Source organism: Podarcis liolepis, assembly GCF_965112155.1.
Source record: "Podarcis liolepis genome assembly, chromosome: 6".
Taxonomy (NCBI): domain Eukaryota; kingdom Metazoa; phylum Chordata; class Lepidosauria; order Squamata; family Lacertidae; genus Podarcis; species Podarcis liolepis.
The window spans coordinates 31,854,578-31,880,503 of record NC_139559.1 but is presented as its reverse complement, the minus strand read 5'-3'; the positions used below and the strand labels follow the sequence as shown (position 1 = coordinate 31,880,503).

Here is a 25,926-nt window from a genome sequence, read left to right as displayed (position 1 = left end):
AAAGAACCATAACAACAAGCAATTTAGAGTGGAATTCTATTCTAGTTTACTCAGAAGTCCTGCATTGAATGCGTATTACTCCCAACTAAGTACATAGGACTGCAGCCTTAGTTTCTGATGTTCTTTAGCCCTGGCAGGGATAAGTATAATACAATCCAGGCTACATAAGGGCTCTCAGGAAAAGATAACTGGAAGTATGTATTTAGCCAATAGAGAATTTAATTGCCATTAAATTGTTAAATACAAGGATGCGGTATCTTGCCCCCAGATGTATCTCCCATCAACCTCAACCACCTCAACCATCCACTGCTGGAAAGCCATTAGTTCCTCAGCCCTGGTTTACCGACTACTAGCTAGCTGATATTAGAAGGTGTGGCACTGGTGCCTAAAAATTACATCTATTTGTTGCCATACACCCACAATATTTGGCAAGCACTGCATTTCTAGCTATCATGCCTAGTTTGCAAGCTTTTTCCAGGGCATCTGCCTGCCCTTTTAAAAACCAGTCTGCGACGAACTATTCTATTCTAATGCAGGGAAAATGCTTGCCAATCTTGATCTTTCCTAGACTCAAAATTCCAATCTTGAGTGCGCTGCATCATAAAGATTTTGCCTAGTGTTAGCTAATGCTCTTGATAACAGTTCTACAAATAATACAAATTGATTAGGAGCATGATTGGGTACAACTTGATTAGGTACAACTCTGATTCTGTGCATTCTAACGTGACAAGGCTGCAGGAGGCACACAGCCTACAATGGCTCTTAATCTTATCTCCTCTCTATTCACAAGAACTTGATACCCGTTTCATGTGATTCTTTTGCCTTACTGGACATAGAGAAGCTTGACAAACACTAGTTAAATGCTATCCGGAGTCTTAGTGAGAAATAAATAAATAAATAAATAAATTGTCCAGTAGCATCTTAGAGACCAACTAAGTTTGGTCTGGGTATACACTTCCGTGTGCATGCACACCAAAGCTTATACTCGGAACAAAGTTGGTCTCTAAGGTGCTACTGGACAATTTCTTAATTTATTTCGACTACGTCAGACCAACACGGCTACCTACCTGAATCTTAGTGAGAAAATTCAAATTAAGACTGGTTTTTCTGGATTTGCTTCTTAAAGGTTTTAGCACCAGTGTGAAAAGAAGGCTGTCTTTCTCGGGGCTTACAGAGCAGAGAAGGATTTTCTGTTTGCTAAAGATGGTTAAATCCTGTTTCTTAAGAACGTTAGAAGAGCCCGGCTGAATTAACACAAAGGCGCCTGTAGTCCAGCATCCCGTGCTCACAATGGCCAGCCAGATGCGCTCTCCTCTCCCTGCTTGCGATTCCTAAACTGCCTCCGATACTAGTAGGCATGGAAAGCCCTATTCTCCATGAATTTGGCTAACGCCCTTTTAAATGTTGGAGGCTGAATGCCACAGTTAAACCAAGAGCTACGTTTCTCGCATTAACTCTCCACCACAGTGCTCTTATTTATCTTTACGCCCATTTCTGAAGCAAACATCCAGGTCTTGTCTGGCGCGCTGGGAAGAAAGAGCTGCACGTCTGGCGCGGTAGAACCTTCAATGTGGCGGTTCCTAAGATTTTTATTAAAGCTCGGGGTCTTCTTCGTTGCGTCTGTTCTTTGGGGCATCTCTGAAACCGACAGAGGCAAAAAAGGCTATTTCTAGGCGACGTTTCTGCGACTACTTCATTCCGCGTTCTAGTTTACGGTCCAGCCCTCCGAACGCCGGCCTCAGAACGCGCTTGGCATGCTGGGGATTGTAGTCTCACGTGGCCACGATGACGACTAAAAGCGCTTCTGGGTAGCGTCAGTTCCTCTGAGGCGAGACGGGAATGCCGGGAAGTGTAGTTTCTGCTCCGCCCTGGCCTCAACCGGCCGTCGTTGGCCCTCCTCCTCCTCTCTTGCCCGGGCCATGGCGGATGCGGCCGGCTCGGGCGGGCGCTCCAAAGTGGCGCCTAGCGTGGATTTCGACCACAGCTGCTCGGACAGCGTCGAATACCTGACTCTGAACTTCGGGCCCTTCGAGGCCGTGCACCGGTGGCGCCGCCTCCCGCCCTGCGACGAGTTCGTCGGGGCTCGGTGAGGAGGCTGCTGGGCGGCGGTGTGAGGGGAGGGGGGTTGTCGCTGAGGGGAAGCCCTGAGGGGGCGGCGGCGGCGGCGGCTGACGGGTTACCAGAGGGATAAATAAGGCCTTTTTCTCTTCTTCGTCCTCTCAGCCGCAGCAAACACACCGTGGTCGCCTATCGAGACGCCATCTACGTCTTCGGCGGGGATAATGGGTGAGTCCTCCTGCCGGGAATCGCGGATACCCCGTTGCAAGCGGCGTCATAATCCCCAGGTCTTGATCCCAGGTCGCCTTCGCGTTAGGCGAGGCTGATGCCGCCGTCGCTTTCTCTCTCCCTTCCCTCTGCCTTTTAGCAGTGCGATGCGGGGGGAAAGTTTCCACAAACTCCCCATCACTGTCTCCCTACCAGCAGTAGCGTAGCGTGGGTTGTCAGCACCCGGGGCAAGGCAAGTAATTTGCGCCCCCTAACCCGTGGATTTGCGCCCCCTAACCCCCAGATGTTGCGCCCGGTGCGGCCGCCCCCCCTCACCCCCCACGCTACGCCTCTGCCTACCAGAAAAGCTCCCCTGTGGAATTGTTGCTTGTCACATGCTTATATTCGCAGGAGCCCCGCTAGGGAGAAGGAAAAAAAGCGAGTGGCAACCCTAAACCCAGCTGGAAAGTGTGCAGTGATTGATGGGGAAGGTGTTTTTTGCCGGGGAGATTTGCCGTGGAAATCAAAAGCTATGCATGCAAATAAAAATATTTTGGTTTCTGATGTTTGGTATCTAAAACAGGAAATAGGGAAAAACAAAGAGCAGCTCAGAGGAGCTGAATTTGTTTTTGTGATTTGGGGGTGAGGGTAGGGGAAGATATATACAGTATATATATATCTTTACATTATTATTTCATTTTATAACGTATATAAAACAGAGAGAACAGTTATAACAACAGACAAAAATTAAAATACGAAAAACAAAACTATAAAATAGGCATGTAGCAGTTGCATGTGAGTTAAAATAACAAATAAAGACTTAACCACTTTATCAGATCATCAACCATTCTTCCAGCTTTGCCAGGCTTGTGAAAGGGGTTGCCCTGAAAATGATGGTTCCTCTGTATGTGTCATAAAAGAATGCCAAATCATAAGTGTCTAGAGGTTCTGGGAGGGGGGGCGTTACTGGATTGTTGTTTCTATTTTGATTATATATTTTGTGGTTTTATATTTTGATTTTGTTCTGTGAACCTCCCTGAGACCTCCAGTTATAGGGCGGTATATAAATTCAATAAATAAATAAATAGTCCTTGTCAAAAGCTCAAATTATGTGTGATTTTAGAAACTGTTTTCACAAATTACAGTTAACAGACATCAACCTCTAGTTTTGCTTTCTGCTGAATATAAAGAAGTTATGACACAAACTCCACTAAGGAAGCAAAAAACCAAAAGCCTACTTATTATCTTTTGGTTTCTTATGTTTGGTATCTAAAATCTCTGTTTTAGAGCAAATCCAGGCAATATGGGAATAATAACAATGTTATTAAGGGTAGTGTTAGTATAATGGATAGCATTAACAATCAACACAAAGTTACTGGCAGCATATAAAACTAACAGTAAAAACTGAGTATTGCCTTGTCTCCAACATCATTCCCCACTCTCATGGGGACAATAATATTGAACTGTATAAGCTGCTTCCTCTTAGCCCATTCCCAACATTATGCCATCTTTGCCATCTTTATCCACAATCTTCTAGAATATAGCTGTCCAATAGTATTCAGCAAGAACTGTTGGCAAGGCTGTTGAGTGGTTTAGCCTACCAGGATTGTATTCCACTGATCTTGCGATGACTGCCAATTTGCTACTGAGCCACATTCAGAGTATTAGTACTGTGATGACTTGTCAAGTCCAGTACAACTTGGGATTTAAGTATTTGGAGCATCGCCTTACATATTGACTTGCTGATGTGGTAAGATCATTGGTGGGGGACAATAGAAGTCTACTATGCAGGAAGCTGGGAAAGGGCTCGCTCTGTGGTGGCACCTCAGCTATAAAATGCTCGAGGGTTGGGGATGATGCCTGCAAATTACTAAAATCATGAATTTTCCTTCAGTGTCTCGTATGATAAGCTGTCATTATTTCCACTGTAATAAAGAGAAGGCAAAGACTTCAAAGATAGCTAGGAAAAATCACTTGCAAACAAAATAACCTTCTGTCCTGGTGTTGTCATATCTCTCCCGTAACTTCTGAAACTCAGTAAGATATTAGAAGTGGATATGCTGGAAGAAATTTATATTTAAAAACATTCTGATTATAAAATTGGATCTTGGTTGTGGGATTCAAAGCAAGTGGTAGAATTATTGTGGGAGAAAATTGCAATCTTGACTTAATCCATGTTGAGGGATGGCAGATCTGTATAATTTCTCAAAGCAATTTACTAATAGAGACAAATGCACATTATATGTCTGTGGCAAATTAGTTAACAGTAATTAAATCCAAATTATGATAGGCATAGCCAGGACGGTTTCAGCAAATAATAAATGTGTAATATTTTAGCAAATCAGTGTAATAGCTGGTATAGTTAATTGTAATATAAACAAGTGCTATAAATAGCAACATTCACATATATTGCTTAGTCATTTTTTGGGTTAACAATGGTTCAGCAGACTTCAAGCCATCTCACAGATGAGAAAACACACTATAGCTTGTTTCACCAAATCTTGGTTTGTGTTTTGTCTGCTCTTGTCTTATGCCCCTGTAGCTTGGCAAAGTCTGGGGCAGAGTAGCCAAACAAACCAATGTTCATCAAGATGGTTGTATTCAGACATAAAGATAGGCCATAGTTTTAAAAAGCCAAGATTTGTAACCCACCAACAACAGTGGTTCAATATTTTGGCTTGTTGCCAGAAAACAAATCCTGGTAAGCCCATAGGCTGGTTCAAATATTCAAACAAAGTATACTTTGGTTAAACAAACCAATGCTTTGTGTTGTGAGTGAACCAGGCCAATGTGAATTACTGTGTTTGCTCTCATTTGTTTTGGGTACAAAGCATCTCTTTTGTACTCTGTGCTGCTTGGAATGGTTGGGGACTAAAAACTAAATAATGTGGAGGCCGGCATTATGCCTCTATATTTCATGTTATATCTGAGGATAACTGTATATATTATTTCCCTTATTCTGAAGGAAAACCATGTTGAATGACCTATTGAGATTTGACGTGAAGGACTGTTCTTGGTGCAGGTACAGCTATATTTCTAGTGAATATTTCATCTATTTTGGCATCTATTTTAAAGCCTAACCGATTAGATCTTCTAAATGGCTGACAAAATTAGATATTATTGGCATGCGGCATTTTTTTAATGGCTAATGTATGCTTGATAACTATCTACTGTGGGTTTGTAATCAAATTACGTTGAAGTGTTATAGATGGGGAAAGAAGAGCAATTTTGAAACTTGTAATAAGGCCTCAACCCTTTCTTTATAAAATTAGGATACAATCCTAAACTTGGAAGTTTGCTAAAAAGCTATATTTACAATAATGCTTTCTTATAGTAAAACAAAATATATCTAGTGGCTGCTGTTTTCTGCAGTTCGAAGATTCTAAAATGTTCTAAGAAAATTCTCAAAATACCACAAATTACATGCATCTGTAAAAGTGTGAAATGAACAAATTATTTAATCAGATTAGAGTCAATAGGGCAATAGAAAATGCACTTAAAATGCACGCCAAACTATGAATATTTAAATATCCTTACAAATAAAATATTGTCACATTAATGAGTACTCTTGCATTTGTACTGCTTTGTGTTACACTGTGCAGGGCTTTTACTACAGGGACCCCTCCAGCACCCAGATATCACCATTCAGCAGTAGTCTATGGAAGCAGTATGTTTGTATTTGGTAAGTTATTAGTAAGCTACATCATTATCTGTGAGCAAGTCTGAATAAATATAGGTTTGAGGTCTTGCTGGATTTGTGAAAATGCTGTCCAGCAAATACTAGTGCAAGAATTGACAAGTGGAATCATAAAAGTGTTTGTGTCATCGTATAGTAGATAATTGCCAATTTGCCAGTTTTGTAGAGTTTTGCACAACTTAATTCAAACAGGTAGCATGAATATGGATATCCAAAAGAACAGCTTAATTCTTGATAATTTATGTACGGTATTCAGGATACTAAAATATATGAATAATGCTGTATTGAGCAATGGAAATTATAGATGATCATGAAAGCATACAGATGCAGTAGATCAAAACTCTCTCTCTCTCTCTCTCTCTGTGTGTGTGTGTGTGTGTGTGTGTGTGTGTGTTTAAAAAAAGCATCAAAGTTGAATTTTGGGCTGTGTTCTCTACTGATAGCTATATAGCGATCTGCACCCCAATTGGTTTGCCTTGTTCAGCTCCATAATTTTATTAAATAATATTTTGAATCTGAAATTGTGCCTAATATTCCTTTTACTGCAATCACATTATCATCATCTAGGTGGCTATACTGGAGACATTTATTCCAATTCCAATTTGAAGAATAAAAATGACCTTTTTGAATACAAGCTTGCAACTGGCCAATGGACTGAGTGGAAGATTGAAGGAAGGTAAAAGCCTGTGCATCAGTGTAAACCTTTTAAAAGGAGATTGTTATTATACCATAGTGAATATGATTGTAAAGCCTGCAAAGATACTTGCAATTTATTGTCCTTTTTTTAAAAAAAAGCATCAGTGCTAGTCAGCCAATAAACAACAATTTTTGCACTGTTTAAAGTCAGTAAACTCCACTCATGGAGTTTTTAGGACCCCACCCCCAATGTTATGCACCACAGCCTAACCCATTCAGCAGGGTTCCGACCCTCAAGCAGTAGCATAGTGTAGGGGCCCCAGCGGGGCAATGCCCCTATGCCTGTCCGTCAGCTGACAGGGTGAGTGCAGAGAGTGCTCTTCACCCTCTGTGCCCTTGCTCTGATCTAGCAGTGGTGAGGGCTGTGTTGGTGCGCTCCATCCCTGCTGGGGGGGGGCAAGCACACGCTCCTGCACCCGGTGCCGGCAGACAGCACTTTGGCACTGCCCTTGAGAGCCTTATGTGGGGACTGCCATGTTGTGAGTAGGGGGGCAGGAATGTTACCTTTTCCCTTCTTCTGGCATTTCTCTAGATCCAGTTCTTAAAGTTTAGATACTGCTAACAACTTCTTAAGGCATCAAGGCAAATATTGGGTGGTGGCGAGATATTCATTGGAAGTTTACTCAGAGTGGACTAATTGAAAATAATGGATCTAACTCAGATGTGTTCATTTATTTCAGTGGGTATGTTCAGAGGAAAACTTAGTTGAATACCACATATTGCCTTTATTATAAATGTGTGTTCACATTGTCATGTAAAATGATTGATAGGTCTGTTCTTATTTCAGATTACCTGTTGCCCGGTCAGCTCATGGTGCAACAGTCTATAGTGACAAATTGTGGATCTTTGCAGGATATGATGGGAATGCACGGTAGGTAGCATTTTTCTGGTCTCTTCTGGTTCACACACAATAATCCAGCTTCAGTATTGCTAAATATGAAACAGGGTTTTTGTCTTTCTGAGTTGTAACAAAAACTCTTCTCTCTTAGGACATCTGTGCTAGAGCCTACTGTTTTCTTAATTAGTATTTTAAGTTTAGAGTCGGACCATGATGACATCTAGAAACTTGTAGTTAATAAGACCTGATCTTGCATGTATGCAGCTTATTGAGCAACTGAAACTGATGTGAAGGAAGATCAAATAACATGTTTAAAGTAGTTTTGAAATATGTTCATTGTTGGGAATTGATAATTCCCATCCTTTAGAGCCTCTTGTGCAGACAAGAACAAACTAGAAGTAATATACTTTGTGCCAAATGCCTTGCTAAGCACTTTTATTTATTTAAACATTAGAAACCACATTTTCATAACATACAGAAAGGCAGTGTAACTCATAAAATGAGGCGAGAGTATGAGTTCCACAGGACAAGGCTTGCCACACTGAAGGCTCATTTCCTAATAAAAGGCTTGCTGATGTCAGGAGTGTGGGGAGCAGCACAAAGTAAGTGGCTAATTCCCATAGTGTCTCTCCATTTCATATTCCCCTCTCCCCACAGCTGCTTTTTGTAGGGGGAAAGGTGAGAGAGGTTTGTTGCATGCATGTATCTGTAATGTCTGGATTGGTCTTTATTCAGTCTCCAAATTGGAAGGAATCTTATTATATATGTTAAAGGAGTAAAATATATTCCAGTCTGGTTGTGATCAGCTTTTAAAGAGTATTTTAAAACTGATCTTTCCTCTTGATGCAGACTCAATGACATGTGGACCATTAGTTTACAAGACAGGGATTTAACTTGTTGGGAAGAGGTAAGAGGAATGGATATTTTTAAAAGTAACTATTCATTTTAATGCTTGATATAGTTTGTGTCACTTATCTGATCTAGAAAAGCTTAGTCTTGTCAAAATTAAATTCCTCGGTAACAGTGAAAGTTAACCATTTCTCCAGAACACCCTGATGGCTTTGATATACATTTATAATGGAGCATTTGCCACATGTTTTTTATTGAATCATTGTTACAATATAATTTATCACCAACATTCAGTGCAGAAACTGTTATTGGCAATATCTTATTATTGAAGTCTCCAAAGTTTCAAACTTAGTTCATCATGTGACACTGATAGTAGAAAACCAATGTTCATAACTAGGTGTGTGCAGTTACTTCGATTCCACCTATGTATTTCCTGGTAGATTGTACCTTAAGTAAACAAGGCTGCAGTCCTATGCCTGCTTACATGAGAGTAAACCTCGTTGACCTCAGTGGCTCATATTTCTTAGTGGATATGTATAGGATTGTATTGCAAGATATTAGTAAGGTTTGTGTTTTTAATACATTTGGGGCATGTTAACAATTGCATGGTTTGCTAAGAACATAGTTGTTGTATATGTTTTGTATATGCATATGTTTTGAGTGAGCAGTCCAAACTTGAAATTGACCTTTGGCTTAATTTCAAGATGAAATATGGTCTATTTTGTGTTGCTGCATTTCAGATTAAGCAAACGGGTGAGATTCCTCCTTCGTGTTGCAATTTTCCTGTGGCTGTTTGCAAAGAGAAGATGTTTGTCTTCTCTGGTCAGAGCGGAGCAAAGATCACCAATAATCTTTTTCAGTTTGAATTCAAGGAAAAAATGTGAGTATCAAAATACCCAACCCAAACCAAATTGTGGCTAAATTAATACAAGAACAACCATTTTGTGCATGTTCAAAGCACATGTGATGGTGCATGTGTGTGCCATTTTTGGACCCAGATGAGGGTGTAAAAAGGCAGGGCTGACTTATGTGTGCTCTGCCATCGCACGTGACAACCAGGAAGGAAACCCCCACACAAATTGGGGTTTGCCTGTACTGTGAAATAGAAGCACTTGAAGTATTTAATGTGTTTTTTATAATGTGCCCACAAAAATATTGGGGGGCGGGTTCAATTCAATAGGAAAAAGTATGAAAATACTAATAAAAATGTAAAGGGGGCTATAGCTGCAGCTGATTGTCATTTGGACTGGGTGGAGCAGTTTTAAGCCTCTTCTACCTACCCCAGCACTGTATCTGCTTTTATTTTTTTCTTCTCCCATCAAAGTTAGTGGGACCTTGAGAGTATAAACACTTGTTTGGGTACTGAATTAGGCCCCCAGTTTGGGAGTAGCCATCCCTGCTTTCGTATAATAATATTGTGAGATGACATCATGTATTGTTGATGCATTTGACACACCAGGTTGGGGCCAGAAATCCAAAGCAGTGTAGTTCTCCTCACCCATGAAGGACAAGGATTGACACTACAGACTGCTCTTCTGCTCACTTGATGTATATTGGGGCACTTATAATATATGCACCTACTAAAGTCACTTACTCAGACAAAAGCTTGTACTTCTTTCCCATATGTTGCAAATGTTTACATTTATTGCTTACAAATTCATTGTACCAATGCATTTAAAGTTTAAAAGAAATAGCACAATCGTATGTCTCTTCAGAAATAATCCCACTGTATTCAGGATTGTCATTAGGATTGCGGTCTGAGTGAGTATTGCATCTTAGACAAGACAACAGACCCAAAACACATAATATACACATAAAGAAAAGAGCTATAGAATTGATATCATACTACAGCTTGTGGTATGCTATGAGAATGAAAGATAACATAGTTGTGTGGCGCTGTGGGTTAAACCACAGAGCCTAGGACTTGCCGATCAGAAGGTCGGCGGTTCGAATCCCTGCGACGTGGTGAGCTCCCATTGCTCGGTCCCAGCTCCTGCCAACCTAGCAGTTCGAAAGCACATCAAAGTGCAAGTAGATAAATAGGTACTGCTCCGGCGGGAAGGTAAATGGCGTTTCCGTGCGCTGCTCTGGTTCGCCAGAAGCGGCTTAGTCATGCTGGCCAAATGACCTGGAAGCTGTACGCCAGCTCCCTCGGCCAATAAGGCAAGATGAGCGCCACAACCCCAGAGTCGGGCACGGCTGGACCTAATGGTCAGGGGCCCTTTACCTTTAGCTTTATGTCTGTTCAGAAATAATCCCACTGTATTCAGGATTGTAATTACGATTGCAGTCATAAAGAAAAGAGCTATACAATTGATATAATACTACAGCTTGTGGTATGCTATGAGAATGTTGCAAATGTTTACATTTATTGCTTACAAACAAAATTCATTGTACCAATGCATTTAAAGTTTAAAAGAAATAGCACAATCGTATGTCTGTTCAGAAATAATCCCACTGTATTCAGGATTGTCATTAGGATTGCAGTCTGAGTGAGCATTGCATCTTAGACAAGACAACAGATCCAAAACACATAATATACACATAAAGAAAAGAGCTATAGAATTGATATCATGTATGCTATGAGAATGAAAGATAACATAGTTGTGTATATGGATTCATGTGTGTCTTCAGGGACTGAGCCACTAAAACATTTTGTTTTCTACTTCAGTTGGACAAGAATTCCGACTGAGCATTTACTACGGGGCTCTCCTCCTCCCCCACAGCGGAGATATGGTCACACAATGGTTGCCTTTGATCGCCATCTCTATGTGTTTGGTGGCGCTGCGGACAACACATTGCCTAATGAACTTCACTGCTATGATGTAGATTCTCAGACATGGGAAGTTATCCAGCCAAGCCCAGATAGCGAGGTAAAAAAAGGATTAAGATTTAAATCTGGTGTGGGGAACCTTTAGCCCTCCAGGTGTTGCTGAACAACCCCCCCAGAAAGTTGCCATCAAGGAAATGTGGCCTTTGGGTTAAAAAATCTCTGTTTTATATATTTGACAGATACAATGTCTGTTCATGTTGTGTGTCTTCCTACCGACCTCCCCTTCTAGCTACCAACTGGAAGACTTTTTCATGCTGCAGCAGTCATCTGTGATGCAATGTACATCTTTGGTGGAACAGTGGATAACAACATTAGGAGTGGAGAAATGTACAGATTTCAGGTAACACATTAAAACCACGTTAATTTCATTTAAGATTATGATAATTTTTTTTCAATGACCAAGTTTAACAGCAAAGAACAATTTATTTTAAAAGTTTTTATATTTGGCTTCATTCTAATGTATAACGTGAAACTTTAATCAGTGTAAGTTCAACCATTTCATTAACATTTCAAACAATGTTCTTTAAATAACTCATCTTGAAGCATGGCCCTGTGACCAGGAAGAGAGTGCCACATCTATGTCAACATTCATATCCATAACAATAGCATTAGGCAGCTCTCCAAAATAGCTGCCAGTAGAAAACAAAGATGCTTAAATGTAACAGGAGCTTCATATTAATTTTTGCTGCACCTGGCTGATATATGCGAACTTCCCTGCCAGAGCATATATCCTTCTACCTGAGCATGGGGCATCTCATCATAAAACCACAAGTACGTCATGGAAATGTGTTATCCTCTGCTTACTTAGCAAAAACCTGATTTGCAAATATAAGAAGTGATGTGGGTGGCTGCTTGAACATCTATTCTGAGATGGCTCAGTGCAACAAGCTGTTCATGTGAAATACTTTTATTCTAGCTATTCATATATTCCTGATTATTATTATTATTGTATATTTGTGTTGATGTATGTTGAAATTCACTAATACAACACACATTTCAGATAGCTTTCCATGCAGAGTTGCCCCCATTTGGTTATATTTCAAGTGGCCACCTACACCGCTGTTGGCACCTGTGAATTAGGCCTGGATGCTTCTTTCGCACTGCTCCGGTTCAAATGTTGTAAGTCATTCTACAACTGGCTGCTATAGACTGCAACAATACATTGGGTCCAATGGCAACTTTAATAATTACACTTTTGTAATATGGCAACACAACGACAGAACTATTCAATTTCAGACTTTTAACAGAACTTCAACTCTCATTTTCAGTTTTCTTGTTATCCCAAATGCACTTTACATGATGACTATGGAAGACTGTGGGAAAACAGGCAATTCAGTGACCTGGAATTTGTTCTTGGAGAGGTGAGTGTGTTCTAATGGACATGTTGAGCAGAAGTTGTTTCCTTCCTGGCTAAAGAGATACAGTTGTGATACAATACTACATCAGATACTTTTAATTATATACAGTACTTTGATTGAGAGGGAGAGAAACAGATGTTGCAAATTGGCTTTTTATGTGCTTTTTCACTGAAGAGTTTTTTTTATGTATAGGTTATAGGGGTAGGTATGATAGTGGCACATTCCACTGTTATTTAGGAAATAGGGAAACAGAGTAGTACATTGAGTGAGGTCCACTCAGAGTAGACCCATTGAACTTAAGTTCATAGATTTCTGTGGATATACTTGTAGTATGCTTAACTGGATATTGCCCATTATCTCTGCTTGTCACTTTTTGTACCCCTGGTTTCAGGGTTTTAAAGTTGCCAGCAAGAATATGTTAACGTTTTCATGATATCAACATGGATGGTGTAATATTGATTTTGAAAAATATTGAAATAATTTTAGGTTTATACTAGCTATTGCACATCTGTCACAATCTCCTCATTTTGTACAGGTACCTCCCCATTTCACACAGTTGGCACATGCGTGACCGCTCATGCACGCGCCATTTTTGGCACTGCAAAGGGTCAGCACGGGGCAGGCTTACAAGCCTTGGAACATAACTCCCATGTAAATGGGGAATTGCATGTATTTAAAATGAAAATAAGGGTGTTTTTTGCTGTGTCATCAGCTGTTACTGCAGCAAGTTAAAAGATTTTAAAATTCAGCTATCTGTCAAATCCTATAACTGTCAAAGAATGCAGTTCTTTTTCTCTCAACTGTTTGACAGAAGGAAGAAAGAGTGCGAGGACATACAGCCATTGTCACAGCCCGCTGTAAGTGGCTCAGGAAGAAAATTACACAGGCAAGAGAGAGATTGAAGCAGGTATGATTTGCTGGGAAGGTTTCCTTGTGGGACGATTAGCTATTATAGCCGTCATTGTCATGGCATGCATTCTGAAAAACATTTTGAAGAATTGATTCTGTGGTTAATCTCATGACTTCCAGATTTGCAGTTTCATTGACATGGCACAGCACTATCTATCAAAAAGGGTGACACATTATTTCTAAGTACCTACATAAGTTTGTCTTGATAAATTGAAAGACAGAGGCTATGACTGGATTCCGTTAACCTGGATGAGCACCTATGGCAGAATTGTTTGTTTTGTTTAAGAAATAGGATGTTCTAGGTCAGGGATAGCTAGTGTGATAACCTGAACGCTGTTGGACTATAACTGTCATTATCCCTGCACATTGGCCATCCTGGCTGGGGCTGATAGGAGTTCTAGCCTAACAACATCTGGAGAGCACAACATTGGTGACCCCATTCTAGGTTTTTAGTACCGAAGTTACGTTAAAAACATAAGTTGGTTTGCCTGATATTATCTGTACATGGTTAAATGCATGAATGGTTTTGGGGTGGTGTTATGCTGTAAGATTGCCCAGATGGTTCAGTCTTTCCTTGTTCCCATTGTGCTGTTAGAAATCTAAGCAAGATGTTGATGAAGAAGGAGAAGGGACACCCCAGATGGAGGCAGCTGGCAACAATGTCAAGCTGTGCCGCCTGCAGCCGTTGCTGGAGGTGACCATCCGGGAAGCTGAAGCCCAGCCTTTTGAGGTGCTCATGCAGTTCCTGTACACCGACAAAATCAAATACCCACGCAAAGGTAGGGTAGCAGAATGGCTTCCTAGGAGAAGAAGTGTACATTTTCTGTCTCAGCCTCTTTCAGAGTTTCTTCACATAATAACTATGTAGTTTCAATCCACAAACACATTGTTATTTATCTGCGCTTCAAGGGCATTTTCAGACTGTGCTAGTAGAGCCCAATTAAGTTGTTCTTAATATTGGAACAGGGAACCTTTCCCTGCCTGCTGTCACACTTTTCTCTCTGTCTCCAGTACATTAAATTAAATTATTTTTTATATATATTTTTGTGTTGTACAGGGCATGTGCAAGATGTATTGCTAATCATGGATGTGTACAAATTGGCCCTTAACTTCAAACTCTCACGACTGGAACAGCTGTGTGTACAGTATATTGAGGCCTCAGTCGATCTGCAAAATGTGCTTGTTGTGTGCGAAAATGCGAACAAACTTCAGTTAGATCAGCTAAAGGTAGGTGTGCGCAAGACTATGAATAAGATTTCAATTAAAAACCCTAGTCCAAATAGAAGCAACCTAATTGGTTAAATCCCATTCTAGAACATTCTGAGGGAGAAAAGACTTGCTGGTAGATTCTTCAAAGATAACTTGCAGGAGAAATATGACAGACTTGTGTTTTTCTTAAAGTGGTGGTGGTTCTTCAGATGACAAGCAACTATTTGTTTCCTTTAGGAACACTGCCTGAATTTTGTAGTAAAAGAATCACACTTTAATCAAGTAATAATGATGAAAGAATTTGAACACCTTTCCTCAGCTTTGATTGTGGAGATAGTACGAAGAAAACAGCAACCTCCACTTCGAACACATTCCGATCAGCCTCTTGATATTGGTAACGCACCTTCCTTCCTGAATGAAATATAGTTTGTGGCTCTTGATGAATGTAAATAACGACCCAGATCCTGAACATGACTGTCTCCAGTTGTTGCTGTCATTTAATTCTGCTTGCACAACTACTTTAACTCTTTCAAGAGTTGATAGAGGGATGTAGAACAAAATTCAGTAAAAAAGTTATTTTGAAATAAAATGTATCTTAAGAGGATAGTATAGTGACACTTTGTAGTTTTTAGTGGGGAGAGAATGGAAATCTGATTGTTGGCTAGCTCTTATTGATGGTCTGACAAGAGGTTACCATCCCCTAAAGGGTCATGAAGACCAGAGATCCTGTTGCTGGTCTTAGTAGCTGGGTTGAGTAATAGTGTAACTATTACCCAGATTGAGAACTGGAGTACCTATCAGTATCTGGTTCTGCATACATAGTTAGTCCCATAGCATTCTATTGCATAATGCTGGTTGAGGGCCGTCCTTAAAATAAAACTAAGTGGCTTACTGAAGAGAATCATTTGACCAAACTATAGGATAGGAAAGAGTAAAACTCTTAGATACCACTTTTCTGTTTGCGAATTCTATTTTTAAGCCATGCTAATCCCCCTCATTACTGATGGTGATCAATTTGGTTGATTTGAGGTGATTATCTCTCAACACCCCTAGCAGTTGTGCTAAGGGGGATCACAGTGTACTCTCCTATGAAACATCTACATGAAGTTGTTGTGAGTGGTCATTAGGGGATAGGGGATCTGGAGTGAGGTGTCATGAGTGTGCTAATGGTTCCAGTTCTTTTTCTCTGTAACATCTGATTTGGGGGAGGCTGGGCAAACCTTGGACTGGCACCTGGACTTGGCAGTGAGCTGGACAAACTAAGTCAGAATTCTGACAAGACAGAAACACTGTTGGTAGGGTGATTTCTGATTCCGGAACTGTGGATGTGCCTGCATCCATCTCTGTCACTAGAGACCCGGGTGACCTTGATGCCTTTTACTGCTTTCAGCTGGTAATACATTTACAACCATTTCTAGAATGGGGTAGTCTGACATCCACGTGTTGGAAAATCCAGTTTGGATTGCTGCAGTGCACTATACATGGAGCTGCCCTTTAGGTTGACCCAGAAGCTGCAACTCGTGCAAAATGTGGTGGCTTCCTGCCATCATATTACACCACTTCTGAACGAATTTCGCTGGTGGCCAGTCAGTTTCCAGGCTAAGTTCAGGATGCTGGTACAAAGCCCTAAACAGCTTGGGACCAGGATACATAAGACTCCTTACATACCCTGTCAGTCACTGTGCTCTGCAGATGAGGGCATCCTGCAAATACAATCTTATCAGGAGGTCTGTTCTGCACAGCGTTGAAATCTGGCCTTTAGTCTGGTGGCACCTACCCTTTGGAACTCCTTCCCCCCCACCTTCATACCAAAGAGGCACTGTTTGTTGTTGTTTTTTGGTTCCTGTTGAAAACTTTCCTCTTTCAAAAAACCTTCTAAGTGGAGATTTTTATCCCAGACAGTGTCTGTATTGGCTTTGAAACTGTTATATATATATATAATTACTGTTTGTATACGTGCAGTTGTTTTTATTGTATGGTGAAGCCACTTTGAGATTCTTAATAGGTAGTTAAATGAAATAAGTACTAATAATTTTGGACTAAATTTTCCTTTAAGAATGTGATATTTTGCTTACTTCCTCCCTCACAGGAAAGCAGTATACAACTGTGACTCATTATTATTATTACTTATTTTATTTTATTTATTTTATATACTGCCCTATACCCAGAGGTCTCAGGGCGGTTCACAGAAAAGATCAAAGATTCATATTCATTTGAACTATACATTGATCCATACTTGTGTGTTACATTTATTCTCTGTATGTTCATGTTCAGGAACCTCATTGATTCAGGATATGAAGGCCTATCTGGAAGGTGCTGGACTAGAATTCTGTGATATAACTCTACTCTTAGATGGTCACCCAAGGCCAGCTCATAAAGCTATTCTTGCAGCCCGCTCCAGGTATGTTCACTTAGATGTTTTATTATGTTTTTGTATATGCTGGAAGCTGCCCAGAGTGGCTGGGGCAACCCAGTCAGATGGGCGGGGTGCAAATAATAACATTATTATTAATTATTATTACTAGATCAGTCATTCAGTGGTACAGAGTTCTACTTTCAGCTGTTGGGGCTTTACTTCCTCTTTTCATTTCTCTTAGGTTTCTGTTTCCTTTCTGTTCTCCTTGTTCCTTTTATGGCATATAGAAGTGAGTTCCTGAATGGAGTTCCTGAGTGGAGTTCTGCTGCTGTTGGAATGGGGATCTCTCTTGATGTGTTATGGATATTGAATACACAGTGCAAAACAGATTTGATATCCAGGAACATCGGAGATCCATGTTAAAATAATTGTGCCCTCTGCCCCAGTTTGGATGTTGGCTTATATGCAGAGATTGGGGCCAGGGAAAGTATAAAAAGCTGAAATCTGCTCCTGTTCTCACAAACAGACAGTCCCTAAGAAAGATAGTATCTTATCATAGCCATTAAGATGCCACAGTGCTATTGCTTTTGCTGCAACATACTAACCAGGCTACCTCTCTGGAAAGCATAGATAACTTTGATTGTAAATTTGACTGGATATCTGTGCCACTGCCACACTTAAACTACCAACTTTTAATGGAATGTTTTGCTAAGAGAGGTTGCAGAAATTATTGGGGAATGAGAAATACAAAAGTAATTTTTTTCTTTGGGATAGGCAACTTAGTGTGTTGCAGGGGAAACAACACTGTCTTGTTGCACCTTAAAAGATTAGCATATTTATTACAGTGGAACCTCGGGTTACGTACCATCCTCCTTATGAGTGCTCCAGCTAATGAGCTCCACTAACCCGGAAGTAGGTGGTCCCGGTAGCGAACTTTTCCCTGGGATGTGAGCGGAAGTTGTACAGCAATGGGAAGCCCCATTAGCGAAAGCATGGCTCAGGTTAAGGATGGTTTTGGGTTAAGAATGGACCTCTGGAACATGTTAAGTTTGTAATTGTAGGTACCACTGTATAGCGAAAGCTTTTTTGGACCTGAATCCACTTCAGGGTGTTTGATGTAAATTGGTCAGCTTGTGCACACATGTGGGGAAGAGTGAAGTTAGAGGGGAACCAAATGCAAAAAGAATATTAAGAATTATGTAAAAGCAAAATGGATAAAGTGGCAGTTGACAAGACAGTGTTGGTTATAACACAAACATCCTGGCACTGGTAAGATAACCAACACCTGATTTTTCAAGTGGAAGGCATTCTACTTATGCAGTCATTTAGTTTGAAACCACCCATTTTCTGAAGTCAAGCTACAAGGGACAGCATTGAATTTCTTGAAGAATTGTAATACGGCATAAGCTTTCATAGAGCAGAGACTACTTTATAGATGCATGTAATATAATCCTAAAGCAAATTTGCTGAAGGAAAGTATAGGGAAATAGATTATTAAGAAATAAATTTAGAAATGCTAGTTAGTTGGTACGCATTAATCATTGTTTGTTCAAGACATGATATGGGATGTGTTTCTGAAAAAGCTTGTTAAAATTCTGCATTTTGATAAGCCTAGACTTAAGCAATTTAATATATAAAAGAGGCATTTAGAAACGCCTTAGGCCTCCCACCATCCAATTTTTTTTCCTTGCTGGCTAAAAATTAGTAAAACAATCTTATGAAAAGCAGACAGTAGCAGAAAAATGCCTTAATTATTTTAGCTGACCCTGTTTCTTCTTGCATCACCACATTTGCATTTTTTCCAGTTACTTTGAAGCTATGTTTCGTTCTTTTATGCCAGAAGATGGGCAAGTTAATATTTCAATAGGTGAGATGGTTCCAAGCAAACAAGCATTTGAGTCTATGCTAAGATATATTTATTATGGTGAAGTGAACATGCCTCCTGAAGATTCTCTGTATCCTTTATCTGACTATATAGGCTGGATCTATTTCCTTGATACTTTTATAAAAATGTACTTAACATTTTAGTGTGTCCAGTTCACACATTTTTCTCAGCTATAAATATGCAAAAACCATACTGAGGTGAACAATAATTCTTTGTCAATCAATATATTGTACATCTAGGCTAAGTCTTTGAATGAATCTTAAAGGGTGTAATAGGATTTTGGGGAAAGGGCTAGCTTTGCATAGTCAAACGGAACAGTAAATAGAGTATGTTTTTTGTGAGCATTAAACTAAAAGCTCAGATGAGTTCATTTTTCTTTTGTCTCAGCATATTCCAAACACAGTTAAGACTGGAGAATCACTGAATATTTGCTTTGGTTCTCCCATCTGGTGTAAAAATATAGGGTAGTTTTCCCAGGGCACCTTTCCCAGACTTTTTGTATAGTTTATGATTTTCCTTAGTGCTGTTCCTGGCCAAAATCCTTGGACAGACAGACAGATAGTTTCAGTTTAGGAAGCCAGTTAGTTGGCAGTTCACTATAAGAATTGATCCTCTTCAAGGACACCAGTTCTGTTTTTTTGTTCCATTTTTTGCTTATTCTGTCTCTCCAGAATGTTTGAGTTCACAGAAAACCTGGAAACAGCTGCTGCATATATAGCATGGTTGATGTGGCAGTGCTATGCATGGCCCAGAGCCAAAGACAACTTTCAAGGAGGCAGCCAGCAGCAATTATAACAATAACACATTAGAGAGAATGCAGCAGACAGAGGTCAAATCTCTGCTCATCCTTATTGCCATTCCATTTAGGTTTATGGTACCTCTGTTCCTTGCAACTTGAAACATGAATTCTCTTTAACTGGCTTTTTTTAGCTACCTCTTTGCTGCCCCTTATTATTATGGATTCTACAATAACCGACTCCAGGCATATTGTAAGCAGAACCTAGAAATGAATGTTACTGTGGAAAACGTGCTCCAGGTACTTATTACCACCTAATCAGGAACAAACTGTAATTACAATTACAATTAATAACTGTAATTACAATTAGCTCCTAACATATTTTTTTCCTATGGAAACTTGTCAAATAAAAGGCCCATAAATTTTTGTCTTGGAGGTTTGTAATGAATGAATTCACATTCCCAGATGAACATTATGGCCACTGCCTAAAGAGGGTGCATCGGTTGGGATTGCATCCTACTGGCCCCATGGTGTAAAGACACCCTACAAAGTGGCTAAATCCTTAATATATTTCTACAACAGACTTGAGCTGATGCAGTATCATAGGAATTGCCCCAATTACTATTTTATTTTCTAAATGAAAACTTTTTAAATAAAGTTTTGGTTTTTTTAAAAAAAATGTTTGTTTGTTTGTTAAGTTTTATGGAATTGCCCCAATTACTTTATGACTGCCATAAGGTTAAAAATGGAGGGTGCATAATCAGTATCTAGTTCTATGCTGTTTTCTGCCTCAAATACAAGAAAACACGAAAATCCTGGGAGCGATCCTATACACAAGAAGCTGGCATAAAGCAAGCCTGGTGTAAATTAAGCTGGTGCAAATACACTATGATTCAAACTCATTTCAGGAGTCGGGCTACAGCTGGCTGAGGCAGCCTAAGCCTAGCAGAGGGAGAACAAGCTTTTAAAATAGTGTGTTACAGCACCCTTTTGATGGCCTAATTTACACTCAGTTGTCAGTTTCCTTGACTGAGCTGTATGCAACTCCTCTTTCTCAGGGCTTACATTGGCGTAAGAGTCACTGGGCTTGGCTCAGCCAGCTGGGTCCTGATTCAGCCAAGATCGGGGAGTTCTGTTGGTGTCTCTGTGTCTGAGCTGAGGATGAGGAAGCCAGTATAGCCTGTCTGTACTGGGAACCTCTCAGCACAGCTGGAGATCTTTTGGATCCTAATCCTGCTCACCCCAGTGGACCTTACAATAGGATTGCACCATTAATCTATAAAGACTGCTCTTAAACAATTAAACATTTAAAGTGGTTTGGTTTGTTGTTTTTAACACAGTAAAAATGTAGAAACTCTGTTTCAGATTTTAGAGGCAGCTGACAAGACCCAGGCTCTGGATATGAAGAGACACTGCCTGCATATCATTGTTCACCAGTTCACCAAGGTTGGTTGGATGTTTTCTTGGGTTCTGGGCATCTGCTGTCCCCTTTCACTGCCATGGTTGAAAACAGCTTAAGGTAGTCCTCCATTTCATTCTTGTTCCTCCCTTTGGACTGTGTGCTATGCTTTTATAACTTGTCTTTAACACTGATAAATATATAGTCACTAACATGATTTTAACATGTTTGTGGTTGTGTTTTCCATTTCTTCAGTGCCGCTTTACCTTTTATTTGTTGTCTTCTTAAATACTGACTGTTCTATGTACCTTGTTTCCATGTGTTTCATTTGGCCATATAGCATAAAATTTACTTTCTGGTAATGAATGTAAATAGAACTTTCAGTTTTCTATTCCAGGGAAAAGATCTTCTGAAACTTTGCAAAATGCTATTTTCATGGAATTGCTATATACTTTTGTGTTGGTCAAGATTTTTAAAAAAATCTCTGAAAATATTCTGAGAATCTAAGGAGACTTTAGATATGTGTTTCACAAGCAGGAGCTCTGCCACGCACCCCCAGACACACAGCATGACAACCTGCTCTTGAAATGCAGGGAATGTGATATGTCATAGAAAGGTCACCTGCTCAAAGGAACAAATCCTCAAAATTCCATATTGCTACCTCTAGCCCATTTCAAGAGCCCAGTAAGGATGAAGAAATGCATAACATTTAACAGCAGTGGAGCTGATTTGAAGTACCTTTGCTGTGTTTAATCCAAACATTCCTTTCTCAGGGGTTTTTTTTGGGGGGGGGGGGGAGAATCTACAGGGCTGTAGTAGAAGCTGTTTTGCATTGGGCTGATGGGCTAGTGTCTGTGATGTCACTAAGAAACTGCCTGTCCAACCGCAGACCAATTATATATATATTTAAAAGCCTGTCTTCAAACTTTAAATTAAAAATTATTTGATATACATTGTTAGTCCACACCTGTCATCTCAGTTGCAAAGCCAGCAAGAACCCAAGCTTCCACTGTGGCTGAGACTATCCTTGTATTATTATTATTATTATTATTATTATTATTATTATTATTATTATTATTATTATTATTATTATTATTTTATTTTATTTATTTATTTATTTTATTTATTTATTTATTTATTTATTTATTTATTTAAAGAAATCTAGCTTTTTGTAGGTTGGCCATTTTCTTTGAATTGTTTGCATTTTTACAGTGTTTTGAAATATTTATAAAACCTCTTTCTGTTGACTTCTGAAAAATATGATAAAATGAGTTCCAGAAACACCCTCTGCTTAGTCGCAGAGAGATGAAAACTAGAAGAGACGAAGGGAGATGCTTTTGGGGGGGGGGTGGAGGTTCCATCTTCACTAAACCCGCTTGCTTAACAAGTAAAAAGTGTTTCATTCTATTGGAATTCTGTTTCCTGAACATATCAGTTTTATTAAGCTAAAGAAAGGTTGGTTTTTTAAGAATAAAGCTTTACGCCTCATTACAAAATCTTGTTCAGAGTTTACTAAGTGTTAAATCGTGTGCCGCCCCCCCCCCCCCCCCGGAGTTTTATGTTCTGTTATTTCTTTGTGTTGGAGACCTAACTGTCCAGGACAATGCAGTACCTTTTTTCCTCCTTGATAAATGGCAGATTCCCACCAATGTTAACAGCACTACTCTCTTTTATTCTTTGATAATGCTACTGTCCCCTTTTTGGGGACCTTTAAAGTCAAATACATATGCTGAGGGTATAATAGATTCCTGAAATATAATTTTTATATATGAATAAGCCAATGTATTGTAATCTTAGTGAAAAGCCTTTTCCACCCTTGATGCAGAAATTGGTGGATGAAACTAGCAATATTTAATGGTCAGGAGGGTATTATGAGTTTCTTGTGATTTCAGTGGAGGGTTTTTTTTGGGTAAAGCTTTTTATTATAATGTATAGAAAACACAGTATAATTATAACAACTGAAGAAAATTAAAAGATGAAAAACAAAGCTATAAAATAAGCAAGTAGAATGAGTAGTTGCATGTGAGTGAAAATAACAAAGTCCAAGTACAGACACTTGTGATTTCAGTTTCAGATGCAGAATGTGTTATTACTTTACACATACCCACACTCTTTTATTACGAATATTAGGTACTGACACATAATAAAAATGCAACATGTTTTTGATGCTGTTTGCTTGCTTGCTTGCTTGCTTGCTTACTTGCTTGCTTACTTTAGAAGTGAGATTGTACTGTCTACTAGTAAAAGTACTGCTGTTGCTCAAAATTTAAAAGGAGTCAATTAAAAGCAAGTCTGTTGCAAGTGCTGTGCTCTTTTGAAACTCTGGTTGCAAATGACACCAATGTGAGGACTTTTAAAGTAGGGAAAAGAATACAAACTTTCAAAATACAAGGGCACACACTTGCTTTTTTAAAAAAAAAAAACACCCTACAGAATCTTTTATGTTGGTTCCAATATTTAATTTTGAGATGTTTGGAAACCTAATCCCTGAATATGTAAATATTCTGGTACACAATGCTTAGTGCTCTTGTGTCTATGTTTTTGAACAAATTAAGTGCTGTATTATATTAAAATGCTATAAACTAATAATAAAAATGTACCTGTACAAACAGGATACAATGAGGCTGAAAGAAGGCATTACAAAACTTGCCCATATGCCCTTGACGTTCATCAGTTCCAGCACAGCTGTGTGAGCTTGGGATGATTAGAGTTGTAGTCCAAAACATTTGTAGGGCATCAGATGGGCATGGGCTATGGTGCCTACAAAATAAATATCGTTTTTATTATTTCTATGTGTTTCAAATTCTGTGTGTTTTATTATTCTATGTGTTTTATTATTTTATTTCTATTGTTATGTTACAGTGAAAACTAATTCCCTCCCCCTCTTTTTTCCTCTTGAAGGTTTCGAAATTGCCAAACCTTCGGTCCCTCGGTCAGCCTCTCTTACTTGACATCATAGAATCATTAGCAAATCACATATCAGACAAGCAATGTGCTGAACTTGGCTCAGATATCTAAGATTTCCTGTATTCTTCATATTGCACTTTTTCTTCAAGAGATGGCACTTTTCCTACCTGTACCACCAGTCTCTGTCTAACCTTTGTTACCATTCCACGTTGATCTGGTGAAGAACGTCCTCAAAGCATGAAAACCTTTGAATGTGTGAAAGGTAAATTTGAACCTGAACCTGACCACAGGGATGCAAAGAGAAGACGATACGACAGTTCTCAGGCATGTTGGCACTACTAAGAAACAAGCCTGATACAAATATTTACTTAACTTTATTACTGATAATGCCTCTTTGATTCTTTGTCCTTGAGAGCATCACATTTGAACCACGACAAGATGGTTTTATCCAAACACAGAAGTTGCTTCCTTTTCCCATCAGTACACTTCTGATGCCTGGCACATTTAATCAGGTGGACTGAGATATAGAAGCTGAAGGAAAAACGATTCAGTGCCTGATGGCTTCAGGTAATTATGAATGCAGTAGAGCAGCCAAAACTGTGTTCTGCTTCTCCGTCAGTGTAACAAGTCACTACATGGAGCATCTGTTGACAAGGTGCATCCAGCATATATTTGTTAAGTCGTAGATGTTTTTCCTTTCCCAGCATCTAAGCAGATGTCACCAAAGACTCTTTTCAAAACAATGTTATACCTTTCATTGTGTCTGTTTGTAGTTTAAAGGTTGAATATACTTTCTGAAAAGCAGAGTGGCAAAGAAATGTATATTGGAATGTGGTGTACTCTTGAAAGCCTTTGACGCAATCTTTTAATTAGGGAACATTAATACCTGATATTTTGCACACTTAAGTTCTCAGTATACCTTGAAACATTCACATAGAAATTGATCAAATAAAAGTTGTCTCCTTGTTTGTCTGCAATTTTTTTTTTAAAAAAAATACATGTTTTCATTAGCAACCTCAACATCTCTCCCCCCCCCCCCCCCGTCCACAAAGGGAGCGTAGCTGAATTGCTGGCTTGCTTTCTTTTTGCTTGCTTCTCTACTCTCACTGTAGATTTAGATAAATTTATTGTCATTGTCCGTATATACACAGTATACACAAATGGAAACAAAAATGTATCTGAATAAAGCAGACCTTTCAATTAACTAATAGAGCATGTTTTGCAGTTGAATCAAAATGTCATTTACAAGTTTCAGTAACAGAGGCATGCACAGGTATGCCATATTGGAGAACTCAGAAGGTGATCTCGGGGTCCCGGTAGGTTCATATGGAAATAGGTATCTTGAGGTATTGTGGTGCTGAGCCGTTTAAGGCTTTATAGGTCAAAGCCAGCACTTTGAATTGGGCCCGGAAACTAATTGGTATCCAGTGCAGTCAGACCAGGATCGGTGCAATATGCTCAAACCGTCTTAATTCTGCACAGGCTGAAATTTCTGAACCATCTTCAGAGGCAGCCCTATGTATAATGCATTGAAGTTATCTGTCTTTGAGGTTACCAGAGCATAGACAACAGTAGTTAGGCTGTCCCTGTTCAGATAGGGGTGTAGCTGGGCCACCAGCCGAAGCTGATGGAAGGCACTCTGGCTCACTGAGGCCACATGACCCTCGAGCGACAGCAATGGATCCAGGAGTACCCCCAAGCTATGAACCTGCTCCTTCAGAGGAAGTGTAACCCCATCAAGAGGCAGGCGATCTCCCATCCATCTGGGCTAGGGAACCACCCGCTAACAGTGCCTCAGTCTTATCTGGATTGAGTTCCTGTTTATTCGCTCTCATCCAGTCCATTACCGAGGCAAGATACTGGTCCAGCACTTCCACTGCCTCACCTGCAGGTGTAAGGAGAAATAGTGCTGAGGGTCATCAGCATACTGCTGACAACCTCCGGATAACCCCACCCAGCAACCTGTGAGAGAGATAACTTATTATCCAA

The 25,926-nt window shown here is 39.7% G+C and overlaps 1 protein-coding gene across 2 annotated transcripts; it reads left to right on the top strand.

Moving 5' to 3' along the window:
• The first annotated feature begins 1,027 nt into the window (after positions 1-1,027).
• Positions 1,028-24,920, top strand: LZTR1 (leucine zipper like post translational regulator 1). 2 transcript variants are annotated; one of them, XM_083508468.1, is made up of 20 exons: positions 1,032-2,086; positions 2,224-2,286; positions 5,231-5,287; positions 5,868-5,947; positions 6,530-6,638; positions 7,446-7,529; positions 8,346-8,403; positions 9,086-9,225; positions 11,017-11,218; positions 11,408-11,518; positions 12,447-12,539; positions 13,348-13,443; positions 14,041-14,224; positions 14,503-14,672; positions 14,892-15,048; positions 16,929-17,055; positions 18,816-18,965; positions 19,826-19,931; positions 20,997-21,077; positions 23,932-24,920. In XM_083508468.1, the coding sequence occupies exons 1-20, from the start codon at positions 1,920-1,922 to the stop codon at positions 24,046-24,048; spliced, it is 2,352 nt and encodes a 783-aa protein (XP_083364594.1). In that variant the 5' UTR covers positions 1,032-1,919; the 3' UTR covers positions 24,049-24,920. The 2 variants fall into 2 exon arrangements, with proteins under 2 accessions (XP_083364595.1, XP_083364594.1); XM_083508469.1 differs by lacking the exon at positions 18,816-18,965 and having other exon boundaries at positions 1,028-2,086.
• The last annotated feature ends 1,006 nt before the right edge of the window (positions 24,921-25,926 follow it).

Coding starts and splice junctions, on each gene's coding strand:
- LZTR1 (XM_083508468.1), top strand. CDS start 1,920: ATGGCGGATGCGGCCGGCTCGGGCGGGCGCTCCAAAGTGGCGCCTAGC. Junction 13,444..14,040: donor CAAGAGAGAGATTGAAGCAG/GTATGATTTGCT, acceptor TTGTGCTGTTAG/AAATCTAAGCAAGATGTTGA. Junction 15,049..16,928: donor CGATCAGCCTCTTGATATTG/GTAACGCACCTT, acceptor GTTCATGTTCAG/GAACCTCATTGATTCAGGAT.